The following is a 16,792-nucleotide window of genomic DNA, read 5'->3' as shown; positions in this document are numbered from 1 at the left end:
AGAATAATTAATAATTGCTTTAAAAAAATTGTATACCATTACAATAGTTATCATTCATGATGATGAAAATACAGCAAGGGTTAATTTGCTTTTAATTATTATGTATATGGCTTGTTTTGAATGAAGAAACTTAAAACTATCCCTTAAAATATCTATTAACCTTCTACTTTTATGTCCCCTTGAGTTTCACTCAGAGTATTGCTATTGTCATGGCACCCAACCTCTAGCCATGCATATTCCTTAGAAGGCAAAGTATGTGACTTCCCTGTGAGCCAATAAAATCAGTGGGACGGTTATTTGGGTAATTCTACCTGCACTTCCCACAGGACAGCATATAAGTTGATATACTAAGACTACCCAGCAGCACGGAGTAAGATTCAAAAGTCTATCTCGTAACATGGGAGTCCCACAGACCACTGTAACACACTGTTGGAAGCCACTGAGTCAACTAATTAAAGACAATTTTATAGCCAGACTATTTGTTATCCTTACCCCACACTAACATGGAATAGCCTAAAGGTAGGAATGGCTCTCTAGCTTTTAAAAAAAGTCCTCTGTTGTCATATATCTTTAAATGCAATTCTTGCATTTACATGGACGTGCTGTAGCAAAGCTCTTCAGTAACATCAGTATTGATTAACAGTATTTTTTGGAAGTAAGAGATGGAAACTGTTCTGAAGGTATTAGTGCAGCAGGACTGAAAAGAATAACTGGAAGAAAATATGACCTAAAAGATGAATAGTGAATTTTAAAAGAGACCCAGTGGATTTTACCTAATACTGTGATGATAAACAGCCTCGTGGATCTAAATCTGTTTTTCCCTATTTCTTAATTCAGCTTTCAGCAGTATATTATCATATTTCTATAACAATCACTTCTGAAATATGCCATTTTGTAGATTATTTCATTAGTAATACTCTGAATATCTGATGAAAAAACATATCATGACTAGCTGTCAGAACCAGACATGGATTTTCTGATATATCATTTCTCAGACAGAAAATCATTTTCTATGAAAGAGAAAGTACTCATAGAAACATTCTGATTTGTTTCAAAATGAAAAATATTTAAGTTAAGGTAAAAACATTCTGTTGAACATTTGCAGAACAAAGGTGGGTTTTTTTAATAATAACTGATATAAAGCTTATTTTAATAACTCTAACATTTAAAGTAAATGTATTAGATACGTTTGCTTTGCTTAATATATATATTTTGCTTAATATTTAAGCTTTGCTTAATATAAACTACATTCTACTATATGCAGAAAACTCAAAGATTTATACATCTAGGCTTCATGAATATATTATCATGTGTCCAATAGCAAATACTAACAAGGACAAATTTGAATATTTCAAGAGAGTTTTGGTCATATAAAATGTCTTGCTCAATCTTCAAAAACCACAGTAATCATTTTTACAATTACTTTAATTGAAAGTACAATAATCACATTAGCAGCAGAAAACAAGCACAAGCAGGCTTGTTTCAAGGTTAGGAAAACAAGGCACAACATAATCATTCTGAACGTGATCCAACACTCATTACAAATTGTTACGTCAAAGAATTCTTATCTGTGTGTTTAATACAGCACATATCAGCACTGAACCAAATGGCAATATGATAGTTTGGGGACTGTACAGTCTCTGTAGAACAGGAGGTAATGAGATGCTATGAGAGTAGTTACAAATAGCACAGCGATAAAACAGGCCTGGAAAGTATCCCTTCTTCATTATACAAGAAAATTTCACCCCATTCAGTAGCATGCCTCTTAGTAAATCAAAAGTCACACCTTGTATTTAGCTGTGACATTTGTTAGGTTTATGTTTCACAGTGTTATCACTTGGCAGTCCTCTCTCCTCTGCGCAGACAGTGTCTGGAAAGTCTACAAATGAGTAACTCAGGTTTCCAGCCAGATCACACATGATGTGTGTTCCTGCAAGAATCACACACACAGATGCTTCAGGTTCAACATCCCTTTCAGTCCTGATCATGAGTAGAAGATTTCTATCTCTCAGTGCACAGCAAGAGTCACCCCACAAAATTTCTTTCTCTGTATCAGTGCTGAAGTCTCTAGTCTCTTATGAAGATTCTCTCAATATCAGGACCATTCTTCAGCTCCAGTTCCCTTCATGATGTCAACAAGAAGGGTCCCTAGTTTTCTCACCAAATTTCTCACCTAGTTTAGGGTCAGTTTGTCTCTTGACGAGAGATTGTTTGATCTCCTTTATGGATTTAACAGTCTCATCCAGTCTCCAGGAGAGAGGGATTTCTTGCTTGAATAAAGATGTCACTCTCTATCCCCTTCCTGACAAGCTAATTCCAACCTTCTTCTCTTGGCAAAAAGTTTTTCCTTCCTCTTGTTCTTGCTTACTAGTTTTTACTCACCCTCACAAATCCTGCACTTTTATTGCAGGACATTTTCTTGGACCTTTTCATAGACCTCAGACTGGGATTTTCCATCTCACTGGTCTTTCCATTTATTACTGCATCATTCTCTTCTGCATAAGGTGTAATGGCTCATACCTGTCCATCTTAAAAATGAGGTAATGAGGATGACTTGTAATTCTGACCTCCAAACTGCACTGGTAGCTGCGCATCTCTAATTTTTTGTACTGACATGAACATCTGCATTTCTCCTTAAGTAGAAGGAACTATGAACTAACTTTCCCTTTTCAGAGTTAAGAGTTTCTTTTACTGCTTAAATATGGCTCTGAATCAACCAAAATATCTAAAAGCACTTCTGCCAAACTAAACGATACAACCTATATTGTAGGTTGTACAACCTATCAAGATATTTGGAACAGGTTATTCTAAGTTTTTCAACTGTCAAGACAGGCAATTCTCACTCAGTATAATATCTAACTGGAATTTCTAGAAATCCTAGATAAGAACCTCTTGAGCTGCTTCCTTTAAACTGGACTCCAGAAGTTGGGGCATTGCTTTTTTATTTCTTTCTACCCTTGGGCAGAAATTCTCCATATGTTTTTTCTTACTGTTTTAACCTTTTCTCATATTCTGCTAGCTTATCTTGGAGATTATTAAATATCATCTGAGCATTTTGCTGCTTAAACATGACACTACTATACTGTTTTTTAGTCTTTACTTTAGCTATGCTGTTTTTTAGTCTTTACTTACAGGTTTCATTTTTAATTTTATGATAGATAGAATAATGTCTTCTCACAACTAATGATACCCTTATAAACTAAAAGCAGCTGTATCATAGAGCTTATCATGAATGTTTAGAGCACCTAGACATTCTGCCTGTCAATCCATATCCAATGAGTCTATTGAGATACATCATAACTTTCACAATTCCAAAAACTGTTTTCATTTTTAGAGAAAGGACTGGTTCATCACACGTGAAATATTTCCTTGAATAATGATATTCTAAGACACAGAATGACCCCATGGCCAGAGCTATATTGAGTAACTAATGCTTTATTATTTATTGGGAGTGGAAATGGGAGCTTCACACTATTTGTGTAATATTTTGTTTCTGTCTCTGTCCATGCCTAGTATGGTTGCTTTAACCTGTAAAGACTAAATATGTAAAGTTAAGGTCTTTTCAGAGGTTTCACTTTGTACTGACATTCTGTTCTCTCAGGGTCTATATTTCGGTTACTTGTAGACAGAAGCATATTAAAAAAAAAAAAAAAAAAGGAGAGAGAGAAAAAGAAAGAAAAAAAGCTTTTCTAACTGATTTTCTGCAAGATAACCTAAACTAAAGCCTTGGAGGTAATATAACAGCTGCTTAATAAAGAACCTATCACAATGTTCACACAAAAAGAGGAAGTTCAAGAGGCAAGTTTAAGCCTACTTTTTCTAATTTTAAAGTTTGGTTATGTAAAATAAATGTTATTTTAACATTAAAATAAAATACTTTTTTAAAATTTTCAAACAAGCCAAACAGTCTGAGAAAGGGGAAAAATCTGTCCCATAACAATAAAGCTGACCACTCAGAAGCCATTTACACTGTCAAGAGAGCAACAGCTGGAATCAATAATAAGCTGTTATTCTTCTTAGTGACTAGCTGATACTTGACAGAACAGATGTATTTAGGAATTTCATATTTGGTTCTAAATTCTGGAGGTCACAAGTCTGTTCTAAGACTCTCTTTAGAACAACAAATCTCTTCACAGAGAATTAAAGCATCATTAAAGGCCTTCTCTGAATCCAAAGAGGGGTTTAGTGAACCATCAGAAATTACATAACTTCCTTTTCAAATAAACTCTCTTCCAGCCTTCCTAATCTTCAATACATCCCCACATCTTACTTCCTGCCCTTGTTTCCTTTTCTGATGGAGGAGTAGACACACCATACAGCAATATAGTTTGTCTGATGCATATAAAGGGTGGGGGCTCAATATAAGAAAAGATGCCCCTCACGCAAAACTTCAATTCACAGGATTTGCTCATCCTCCATTTAATTTAATTAGCACCAAATGCCACTGAGATAAAAAGAACTGAATGAACGTTCATTCTTAACTACAGATATGAAGACATGTCTTTGTCTTCCAAGAGCGTAAAAATAATTTTTCAAAAGTCATTGGTATACGACGATTTCCAGATGGGACACCTGTGGTATGCCATTTTCCCTTGGTTAGCACTTTAGGCTAAATTTTGCAGTAGCATTCAGTTTGGTAGTAAATTTTATTGTTGAAAAGTAATAATTTACAACTACTGTTATTTTGAAACCATCGGGTCAGTGTTTCCATTTCACTCTAGTAACTATTACTTAGTCTTTTTATTGTATCAATGGTAAGCAATAATAAATCAAGGAGCTATTCAGAGAAAGATGCTATGAAGTAGCCATCAAAGAACAGTGAAGATCGAAAGCAGAAGTAGGGACTCATTTACTTCAAGTTTCTCCACCAATTCAGGCTGCCAAAAAATGGAAATAAAAGCCAAGACCAAATGTTAAAACAGGTAATCTGTTATTCCCAGTTCTTCTGCCAAGTCAGACAGGTATCAGGACTTTTATAAAAAGAAGAAAGATCAGTTCAAATAAATATGCATTGAACTGCATATGCATAATTGAACTATATGCATAACACAAAATATAAAAGGGAATGGCTAGTAGAGTACACTTTGTTGAAATAAATTGATGAAGTGCTATGTGATATATCCTATAATTAAAAACATTGAGACAAGAATAGAAGAATAATAGAATAGCTTGAATTTTTTTTCTGAATATTGTCATTATTAATCCTCAGTAATGAATAGCAGTAAGCAATGAAAAAAGGCTAGCAACACCAAACCCTTCCTCTCCTTTCCCCCTAACTCATAGAGTCTGCTTTGACAACCAGAAGGCATAAGCATGCTACCTGTTTTCAGCATGTCACATGACAGAGACATTTCTGTGTGCTGTGCCTTCTATATTCAGAGAATGACAAAAAGTAACACTAGCCACTGGGATGCACAGTGTGGAAGTCAGAGTTAGGTGTGGGGAGTTTTTTTGACTGTAAAGTTTTTTCCACTAAATGGGATCTCTATAAGCAGGTTCTTATTAAAAAAAAAAAAATCAAATTTACTTTACTAGTTTAGGTCTAGAAGTTGCAGAATGTGCAAGAAAATTCCTCTCTGAAGAGATAGACTTCTTGACTACATAGAAACAACGAATCACTGGAATGAACTTTCAATGCCACTTTGTGTTGGCATTATCCCTTTCTCCTCTGAGCTTGAACATGACATGTCACTGATATGAAAACACTGACTACTGGCTAAAGAGCTATGAAAACTGAGAAGGACATTTTTCAGTAAAGTAAGGGAAAGATGCCCTCAGTTCCTGAAGTTCACTAAGTTCCACTGCACATTGGGTCCCTCTGGATCGTTTTGTTTGAATCAAGTGTTTGGAAAAAACATGTGCAGTCCCACATATTGAGCTAAACAATGTACAAAGATTTTTTCCCCACCAAGTCAAGAATTTTATGGAATAATCTCTCAAAGACCTTTCAACATCAACAGTATGTAAGTGAAGGAGATCACAGAAAGAGAGCTGTAGTATAATGATGTAAGAATAATTTTTTCACTATTTAGTCATCCTGTACAGTTCAACAATCTGAGCTGCTTCCTTCTGACATTGCTCAGCAGGTTCACCTTTATCCTTGAAGAGCAAGCCTGCTGTGCAATCAGCATATACAGCCCTCCAAGGCTTGCATGGCCTAGAAGACAGCCTGCATTATCAGCTGGATAGAGCCCTTCGAGACCATTTTCAGGAATCATCAGTCACAGTAAGTTTAGGTCCACACTTCTTAAACCAGAGAAGACACAATGTGCGCGGCCTTCTCCATTAATTAAGGATACAACTGACCATAAATGTTATCAGATTTCTGAAAGTAATTTTGATGCCCAAAATTCAGTTTGGTAGACAGAGAATTTATCATTAATTACTTCTAGAGGAGTGTTTAAACTACAAACAGTGATCAGAAAAAAATACTCTCAAATTATTGATAAGTGAGTATTTCCAGGAAATAATACTGTAAAATAACAAAAACATCTTTAGTAATGAAGTAGAATTACTAGTTTACTTTTACTGAAGCAATTAATTATCCCTTACAATTTATGTATTAGGTAGGTCTAACCACAACTCAGCAAAACATTTTTCTGTGTTTTCTATTTGTATTTGCTTCATGTTCCATAAGTCATTTAATTCTTTAAGTTCATTTTTTAGGTTTTCCATAGTGTGATAGTTTTTAACAATTAAACGAGGAATAAAAGACAAACAAACAAAAAAAAAAAAAACCCAAACGTGAATTAGTCAAAGCTGGGTTTCCAAATACTGTATTTTAAGCACATGATTATGGGTAAAAATTAATGACATTGCATACCCAAAGAAAGGAAGCTTCTTTCAGAATGGGCAGTTAAAACAATTAGTACAACTGGTACAATTGCATTTCTGTGAGAGAACAACTTCACAAATCCAGTTACAGTTCTCCAAATTGTTGCACAAGTCATATATGCACAAATTTTATTAAAGCACCTGTATTTTTGTAATTGTCTATGTTGCATGTGGGTATATGTATATTTACAGGTAACTATCTGCATAAAATACATGTCTCTTTTATTTTTGCCCCTACATATAAAATTTTTGCAAATAAGCTCTGGCTTGCACAGCAAAATCATTTTTAATGACAACAAAAAGTAACAACTTTTGCACATGATCCAAGGCTGCAACTATTTATTTCAGTGTATGCAGAGTCAGTGCCTTAACTGGCAGCTTTTATTGCTAGACCATCCAAGTACTTAGAAAATGTAATGCTGTTTTAGGCAGATACCTAAAACACTTGACTTTCAGGAAAAATCAGTATTTTTAGTTGTCATTTCCCAGAGCAGTTTTTCATTTAGTTGCCTAACTAGAGAACAGTCCTCTTTTAGATATCGAGTTTCCATAACATAGTTGCCCTGTACTACAAACAGCCGAGGATTAAAAGACAGAGAATGACTCCTGAACTCCTCCTGAATTTCTTCAGCTGCAAGAACAGAACTTGAAGAGATACTGACGTTAAGCTGCTGAAACACTTTAAATTAAAAAGTGTTTTCACTCTCAACAGAAGAGAGGTTAAATTGCTATCTTTTTCATAGTAAATGTGACCAATGGCCACAGGACCCAAAAAATGTGAAAATTCATAACACAAGGAAACTCTACTTTCAAAAGTAAGAGTATCTGGTAAACAAAGCTGCAGCTTCCCTACAATAAACAAGGGGGGTAAACATAAAGCATTGTAGCAGTTAACAGTAATAAACAGGTGGGAGTCTTCTATTTGGGTGATACTTGTAAAGTGGTCTTGCTGCATTAGATTTTGTAACCCAGACTAATGGGCTGTAAGCAGCTAGGTAAATGGGTTAAATTAAGAGGGAGGAAAACACCTTTTGATTATCCTTATATATACACATATATGTATATATCATTTAAGTGCACCCATGTATAAATATGATATAAATTTCAAGACCTCACAATTCAGTAGGCAAAGAATGCATCACAGTATTTTGGGATCAGAAATTTCTTCTTTAGATACTCCCCCATTTTTCTGGAGCAGTAACCTTATGTATAGTCTAAAGATCTTTTTCCTTATGAAAGGACTGCTTCTGAGAGGTATACCTGAAAGGTAGCTATAAAAAAAGCAATCAATCAAAGCTTTTGTAACAGATGTTAGCATGGGAAGTGTGCAAGGAATTGCAAGAATGTGAGATTTTTAAGACCTCCAAATTTTGCAAAAGCGTATAAGTATCAGTATAGAATCAGATGAAAATGTCCTATTTCTTGGAAGACCATAGAATCATTAGAAAGAAAATGAATATATAATAATTAATGCAAAGTCCAGTCTAACTGAACTGCCAGAGAGTGTCAAACCTTCGAGGATAAGTTTAAGGCTCAGTATCAGGAATGTTGGGTGAAATGTGATAGCCCATGATAAACAAGATGTCTCTATGATCTGTCCTGGTCTAAACTCTGCAAATAATGAAATCTGAGGTGATTAAGATATCAGGTCCAGATAAAAATACGCACACAAAGAAGCCATGACATGTTTTTTGTCAAAGAGTTAGGTTCACATTTGAGCTGCGTTAGAACAAAACTGCCAATGAAGAACAATTATGCCTCTTTGACTTCCTGCACCTTTTTCAGGACATTTTAACCAAAGCAGACAAAATCTGAAAACACTGTCTTTTAAGCACATGGAATACATGCTATCTGGTACCAATTATAGAAGACAGAGAATTTTTTTAGAATAAACAAACAAGAATGGTGAGATAACTCTACAGTATGTGATCCAAATATCAATTGACTGAATATCTGCACTTTATGGCTTGCTGTAGTGGATAACAGTCCAGTATCCTGCCTAAGCTAAATGAGTCCCTTGACACTTGGTCATTCAGCTGTTCAATACATGAACAACATTCTTCACTCTTCCTAGTTGCTGAACAAAAGTACTGTTCTACTACGGGGTAGAATTCATATACTGTTGTCTCAATATCTAGGTTTTGACATTTAAATGTCAGCTGACCAAACTAAGTCACTTCAAATTCAGTGGTATGACAAAGAAGCCTTCACACTGTGATTCACCTTGCCTTCAAATAGTTATATTATGAAGTGTAGAGTGAATTGCTTGAACAGTTGAAAGTTGGAGACTATATTACTCCTGTATGAAGAATGCTATAGAATCAAACACATTTTTTCCATAACATTTAAGCTACACGCTGGACAAGCTTTAAACAAGCCAATATCTTAATCATGGGAGAGCCTTACTTTATCTGAATATAATTTTAAGTAACTTTTTCTTAAAAACCATAGAACTTGATTAGCAGAATCATAGAGTATAATCCTGCACAACTAGAAATATTACTTATTTTTAAGAAAAGAATAGCCCTTTTTATAAAGCCCCCCTTTTACAAAGCTATAATTTTTACAATAAAAGAAATGTATCAGTCTCTAAGATTGAAATATATAAGGTATCCGACTAGTGTTACCAGTTCAGAACCCTACAAATAGGGTTTATACATTGATTTAGTCCACTTAACCAGGATAGTCCTCTACCACCACTCCAGAACACCAACTCAAATATTGCTCAAGGGAATAATGGATACAGTTATTTACAGTTACTAGGAAATGTAGCATTAAAAATAGCAATTAAAAAATAGGAAATAAATGCCCTGAGAAACATTGTTAAATTACTGTTTATTTGTATTCTGACTCATCAGTCATTTCCACATGTTCTAAGATCTATTGGTAAACCTTCCATTTGGTAAAGCACAATCTTTACCAGAAAGGGAGGTATAATCTCTATCTTCACTGCCAAATTTAGGAACCTGTGTGAATTAGTGATTTTTCCAATGCTAAATTTAAGATTCTGTCATTTATAAGAAGTCTTGGAGTTTTTCAATAGAAATTATAGGATTCTGAAAGCTGTTCTGAACAACATGAAAGGTTTTGGGTTTTTTTTTATAATCTATGTGACTTCCCTGTAGGATCTAACAGATTTATATAATAAACAAGTAAAAGAATAATAAAAAATGAACAGTATCATAGAAAGAAAATGGTTGTTTCTTCTAATGCTTATAACCATATTTATACAAAGCACAGTGTTCAGTAATGAAATTCAGTAATTCCCTTTCGTGGATTACACAGTTTAGTAACTGATACAGCAGATATGAGCTATCATTTACAAGAAGATGCCATCTGCTGAGCAAACACGCAATCAGCAGGCACTTCCTATTACACTGGAATTTTTTTGTCCTTTATTGATTTTCTCCCTTGCATTTCTAAAGCCCCTCAAGCAATCTAAGCCAGCGTAGCAAATGAAGAAAGCAAAGGACTTCTCAATGACCCCAATATCAATTCTGCTTTGTACTTTATGCTGTCTCAAGGCTATGGACCTCATAGGTTAGTTCAAGCAAGAGAGAGAAAATAGTACATACAGTGCATGTGAGTGTATAGTTCGAAGGCAACTGTGTAGAAATGGAACCCTAACCTTTGAGATTAAAAATACTTCAAAAAAGCATTACAACATTAAATATACGTCAATACAAGCATTAAATTAGTCACCTCTATGCAATTTAATTGTTGCTGCATAATACTTCCTTTTTTTTTTCCCAACTTGTTGTTTAACTTGCTTTTGCTCTTTATCTAGCTCATGAACTCTCTGATCCAAATAGGAGATCTTGTGGAGAATTTATGCATAAATAGATGTGTTAGTATTCAAAAACTATTGTTCTATGTTTATAGAAAAAAATATTAGTCAGTAAATGCTGTAACAGTTACCATTCTCAAGCTTACTTTTGTTTTCCCTTCCATACCCATTTTTCCATCATGTAGGGTTTTATACTCTGTGCTTTAATGAAAAAAAGAACTTCTAAAATACAAATACCTCTACTACCTCATATAGTTTTTTCATCTTACAGAAAAAAAAAAAAATTAAAAAAATCGCTGCTTACTTTGCTCCTCGTGCTTCTTTATTTTCTTTCTGCAAAGAAAGTTAGAAATAAAGTTCTGAAATCAATATATATATTTGGAATAGCTTCCATGGAATGTGTATAAAGAGCAAAATAAAAATGTATTATTATTATCACTACCTCATGCAAAATACAGCTAAGGACAGCTAACAAGAGGAGGAAAAAGAAAAAAATATTGCAATATCTCATTTTTGTCTCTTTCATTAATTCACTTTGTTATTAATTGGCACCTCAAGAAAAACAATTCTCATCTATTGTATTACTTTCATTTGCATCATTAACATGAGCACCAAATATCAAATGAAAGAAATTATTATTAATACACGTAGTAAGGAAAACTTTACATTAATAAATGTGTTTACATAAATGATATAATATTTATATTATTCAATGTTTAAATTCATTTTAAAATATATAAAAAATACTAAAATAGGTATTCATATTTCCATTCTGAAACAACACTTTAAACCTGTAATCAGTGAGAAAGTTCAACCTGGAAATTATCAATATCTTCTGGATATCATTTGCATACAAATCTGCTTGTGCAAACTCTGTTTCCAAGCTTTTAACACAGAAGCAAATACACAGGTGCAGACCATGATGTATAACTTATACCACACCTCTCTAGGTTTCCAGGAAACTAATGATGTGATCTTTGTCACATTGTTTCTACTTAGTTTCAGCTGGAGAAGGGCTAACAACATTACTCACTGCCATGAGTGCCTTGTTTGGAAAATACTATTACTTACTAGAAGAACCTTTTTTTTTCTTTTAATTTTTCAAATTGACTCATTAAATCTGCATCAAAAATAAACTACCCATAATCCATTATTGAACTACTGAACTGTTCAACAGCCCCTGTCTCTCCTCCAAAAGTGGGGAAGTATTGCTGTATTCAGACTGTGTCAAGAGACCTTCAAACAGAGCAACACTAAAAACCTTGAGAAGACGATAACCCACGACAAGTCATGTACTGGTAGCTGGATAACAGAACTACTAACCTACAGACTGATTCTGAAAACAAACCAAACCAAACCAACCAAACAAAAACCCAAAAACCAAACCAAACCAAACCAACAAACAAAAACAAAACAACACCAAAAAAACAAACCAAACTTCTTGCTGAGACAGTAGCAATTCTTGCATCTGGTCTTAGAGAAAAAATCTAAACTGAACATGTTTGTTGAACTTACTTGATTGTGAGAATGTTCTGTAACAGGTATATGGCTTACAGAAAACTCCTTGTCTCAACTAATAGCTAGTTTTCTCCCTGTTGATTTGGAAACAAAAATAAAGAAATTTTGCTTTTTCTTTTCTGGCAATATGGTCCACTGAAAACGCCCTCCTCTTTCAGACACTTACAGAATAACCACTTATTTCACACTGATTACTGTATTTTCAATTTAGGTTCCTAAGCCTCTTACTTTCTTTGGGGGGATAGATTGGGGGAGAGAGGAGGGAGGGGGGAAGGACAGAGAGAAGCTTCAAATGTCTTTCCTATCATGAAACAACTTGTTACCATGAACAGTGCATGCCCACCTAATACATGCTCTCTTCTCTCTATTACCACTGCTATAGCACTCCATATAAGCAAAGCTTTCAAAAATCTAAAAGATCACCAGATCTAGAAGAGAAAGGTCTAACAGTGAAAGGAATATTTCTCAGTCAGACAAGTTCAGTTGGTATTCCGCTGGAGCAGGTTTGAACAAAAGGTTATTTCTCCGAAATTTTTCCTGTAGTTTAACCCAGGGAGGGTTAATACCACTGGTATAATCTGCAAACATGGGGAACAGGCTATTAGGTCATCACTATACAACTGGAATAAAATGGCTCTTTTACCATACTTTCAAGATGATAGAGGGGATAACTGAAAAATGTAACAGTAGGAATGCTGTACCAGAAGTAAAATAAAGGCTTGGAAGAGACAAGTATACTTAATAAAGTCAATGAAATTCATTTGAGGAACTGGTTTTAATACAAAAATCTTCTGTTTCCTTTTCTTATTATAGAAAATGGACCTCTCATGGGAGGAAGGAAAAACATTATTATCAGTAACATCCATAATGCAGGGAAGTGAAGAGGGTCCCCAGCATGCCATTACTAGCAGCTTATCCATTAGCTGTTATCTTTAGCTTGTAAGTAAGAACTACATAGGAAACAAGAAAGTATTAAACAGGCTTACCTTTTGTAAGAAAATAGAACACCACAGTTAAAACAGACAGAAAGATTTTTCTAATACAGAAGGCAAGAAAGGTCAAAAATAAGGCTGGAATCATGCTGTGTTTTATGCTGCACAGCTGCAAAATCCTGCTCTTCTGAGCTATTGACTTCTGCTTCCCCTTTCTTTTTTTCATAAAAAAAAAGAAGCTAGTGGTCCAGACTCTACTATTTTTACTTATGGCTGTCTTTAAATGCATCTTAAGTTCTAGATCTGCTACTTGTCTCTCAAACTCTTCTATGCCCTTGACATCTCCATAGAATCATAGAATCACAGAATGTTAAGGGGTTGGAAGGGACCTTAAAGATTATCCAGTCACAACCACTTACGCTATGGGGAGGGACACCTTTCACTAGGTGTTTCCCCTCTTTCAGTCTGTACCCAGTACCCCTTGTCCTATCACTACAGTTTCAGATGAAGAGTCCCTCTCCAACTTCCCTGTAAGCATTTAGAAATGGGAGATGTAGATGTTATCGAGCACTTACACAGTTCAAGGTCACAGAATGGAAGAAAACAAATTTTGTAACAAAAACAAATAAAGATTGTCGCTGTTCAGAAGCAAATAAAAATGTTTCAGACTTTTCTCTGTGGAAAAAAAAACAAAAACAAAAACAAAAACAAAAAAAAACCCCAAGAGAATAAAAGCCTCAGAAGGACTTCTGGTCATCACAGTAAATCCAACATTTAATTCTAAAGAAAAATTGTTTTTGACAGCTCTCAGAGTAAATCTCTCCTATCTGGGACCATTGCAAAAGGACTCAAAGGGTATTCTGACTCAAGGACTTACAGTAAAATATTGCAGTGCCTCAGTTCAGTTTTGGCTTGCTCTTTTGATTCCACATGATTTTGGATCAGAATCCAACATCAGAAAACTCACAGCATGGGAGTATTCATTTGAGAATGAGCAGGAAGGAACAATGGAGCCAAAAAACCCCTGTATTTCATAAAGGTAACAGTGGGAGTGTTAATAGTAGAGATATTTTTTCCAAAGGTATCACAGGTCTCCTTTATAAGAAGGAAGAGATGATGAATCTCAATGGCACCCACCTACCAACTATGAGAGGGCTCTCAGTTTGCATTATACACTGGTGTGCTAATATTGCACCATAGGAGATCTTTTCCAGTCATTAGAGGGAATTTGGATGAGAAGAAAGTAATTAATTGTATTGTTTTGTCTAAGAAAAAGGCCATGCTTTTACTGCATCTGTGTGCAACCAGTGTGGCTTGAGGTTTGCACAGCCATAATCACTGAATCGTATCTCCTCACAGAACGCGCACAAGAATAGCAACTGGAAATCTATTACTTCCCTGTATTCTGTGGGCAGGCACCACTAACAACACATTGAGTACAAAGCCATTTCAGCAGCTGCTGATTTTTCCAGATGTGTTGGGTTTGTGTGGTAAGGTTTTGCTAGCAGTGGGCCTGCAGGGTTGGCTTTTGGGAGAAGCTGCCTTAAGATTCCCCCACATCCACTAGAGACAAGGCCAGCTGGCGCCAACACAGCCCATCAGGCCAAGCCCATCAGTGACAGTGAGTAATGTAGTTAAGAAGCAGGACAAAAAAAAGAAAAAACAACTGCACAAGAGCAAATTAAATCCAGAGAAAGAACTGAGGGTGTGTGAGAACAACAACTCTGCAAATACCACGGTCAGTGGAGAAGATCCAGTGATGGAGCCCAGATTCCCCTGCAGCCCATGGTGAAGGCCATGATGAGGCAGGCAGGCTGTCCCCCTGCAGCCCATGGGGGCTCATGGGGGAGCAGACCCACCTGCAGCCCGTGGAGGACCCCATGTTGGTGGATGCTCAAAGGAGACTGATTCTCTGGGGATCCCACTCTGAAGCAAATTTCATGCAGGACATGTGGACCTATGAAGAGAGGGGCCCACAACAGAGCAGGTTTGCTGGCAGAACTTGTGAACCCATGGTGAGCCCACTCTGGAGCAGTCTGCCCCTGAAAGACTGCACTCTGTGAAAGGGACCCACACAGAGGGGTGGTGGGAAGGTCTTTTAAAATTCTGGTTTATTTCTTATTACCCTACTCTGATTTGATTGGTAGTAAATTCAATTATTTTTCCTGAATCAAATCTGCTTTTCCCATGATTATAAGTGTTGAGTGATCTCTACCTGTCCTTATCCTGACTCACAAACCTTTCCTTATATTTTCTCTCCACTGTCCAGCTGATGAGGGGAGTGATAGAGTGACTGTGGTGAGCATGCAATGCCCAGCCAGAGTGAATCTACCACACTAGGAAACTTTGTAGAAACACTGACTTTGATTTTCTGGTATCATAAGGAAAGAAGGATTGGTCTCTGGGAAGTTGCTGCTCAGACAGAAGGCAGAGCTTCATTCTGACAACTCCACTTTAAGGCCTATATCTTTTGCTAGCAACCTGGATGCAGAAATTAAGGACTTCTTCTGATAATAGTCCTGGAGCTTTCAATCAGTGTTTTTCTTGAGGCTTTAAGGCCTGGTAATTAGTAAAACAATTTTAATATAACCATCATCCATGCCCTTGCAGAAGACAGCTGATGGAATCCATCTGCCAAAGGATGAATACAGATGGAACACTCCTTTTGGTGATGCCAAACTTGGGATTTCAGTGAGAGAAGCTAAAGAAATATCAACACTGAGAACGGAAGATCACTGAAGTTCAGAAGAAAAGAAGTACATTTGACAAGCAAAAAAAGGATGCCAAATTGGGTTATATGAATTTAACAGTTCACATCAAGAGAAAATAAATGGCTACCCCATTGTACAATGCATGCATCAGTATAAGGTATAGTGAAGGTTTGGTTGCAGTTTCTACAGAAACTGCAGAAACAAAAAAATCCAATTATAATGTCACTGCATCTATGGATTATTACTAAAGACCTTTTATCTTTTAAAACAAACTGTAAATTATTGTGAATAACTAGATACAAACAAAGTGTTTCATGTTTTCATGAGTACTTAAATTATGGCAAAAGACATAACCCTCCTATGTGAGTTGGTCACAAGCTACTCAAAACTAATTCATAGTAGAAGTAGAAAGAGGGCAGAAGAAGAATTTGGAGTTGAAGTAAAATGGTTACTGTCATATTTACCAGAGTCACTTTTCAAAGTCCTTTTTGATCTTGAACCTCTGTTTTTAGATTCCACTCCAAATTCTTATGGGGAAAAAAAGGCTTGTACAATGCATAAGAAAACAAATTAATGGCCAACAGCAATGAAAGTGTAGCCCTAACATCACACTAAAGAGTAGCATAGCTTTTAAATTTTTTCTCAAGCATCATGAAATTATATTAAGAAAAAGAAATTCCAACAGAGTCTCACGTACAAGAGAGATAAATAAATATAGACCATACTACAAAAAAGGAACAATATTTTCCAGATTTAATTTAATTTTCTTTTGGTAGTTAAAAATATTATATACACAAAGAAGCTGAGCTGTCTTACAATTCATACCTGCACTTCAGAAGTGTATATGCCATCAGCACTTGGAGAGGGAGATTTCTGTATAAAGAGGTCATAAACATCTCCCAGATGCCACATATCTAAGAAAATACAAAATCAGGTGCCAAACATCCCCTCATATTCTCAAATCCCAAAGATTATTGGGAACTTCAAGGAAATAGAAGTGACAGAGATCA

The 16,792-nt window shown here is 35.6% G+C and overlaps 1 protein-coding gene across 1 annotated transcript in view; it reads right to left on the bottom strand.

Moving 5' to 3' along the window:
* CCDC178 (coiled-coil domain containing 178) overlaps positions 1–16,792 on the bottom strand; it is a 179,386-nt gene that overhangs the window by 101,825 nt on the left and 60,769 nt on the right. Inside the window, 3 exon segments of the mRNA XM_050328908.1 lie at positions 2,991–3,110; positions 6,584–6,710; positions 10,537–10,651. Of these exon segments, the coding sequence (XP_050184865.1) occupies positions 2,991–3,110; positions 6,584–6,710; positions 10,537–10,651 (362 nt within the window).

This window comes from Myiozetetes cayanensis, unplaced genomic scaffold (assembly GCF_022539395.1).
Source record: "Myiozetetes cayanensis isolate MyiCay16 unplaced genomic scaffold, myiCay2020 scf1, whole genome shotgun sequence".
In the NCBI taxonomy this organism is placed as follows: domain Eukaryota; kingdom Metazoa; phylum Chordata; class Aves; order Passeriformes; family Tyrannidae; genus Myiozetetes; species Myiozetetes cayanensis.
The sequence above is the reverse complement of the archived record's forward strand: the minus strand, read 5'-3'. Positions and strand labels throughout refer to the sequence as shown.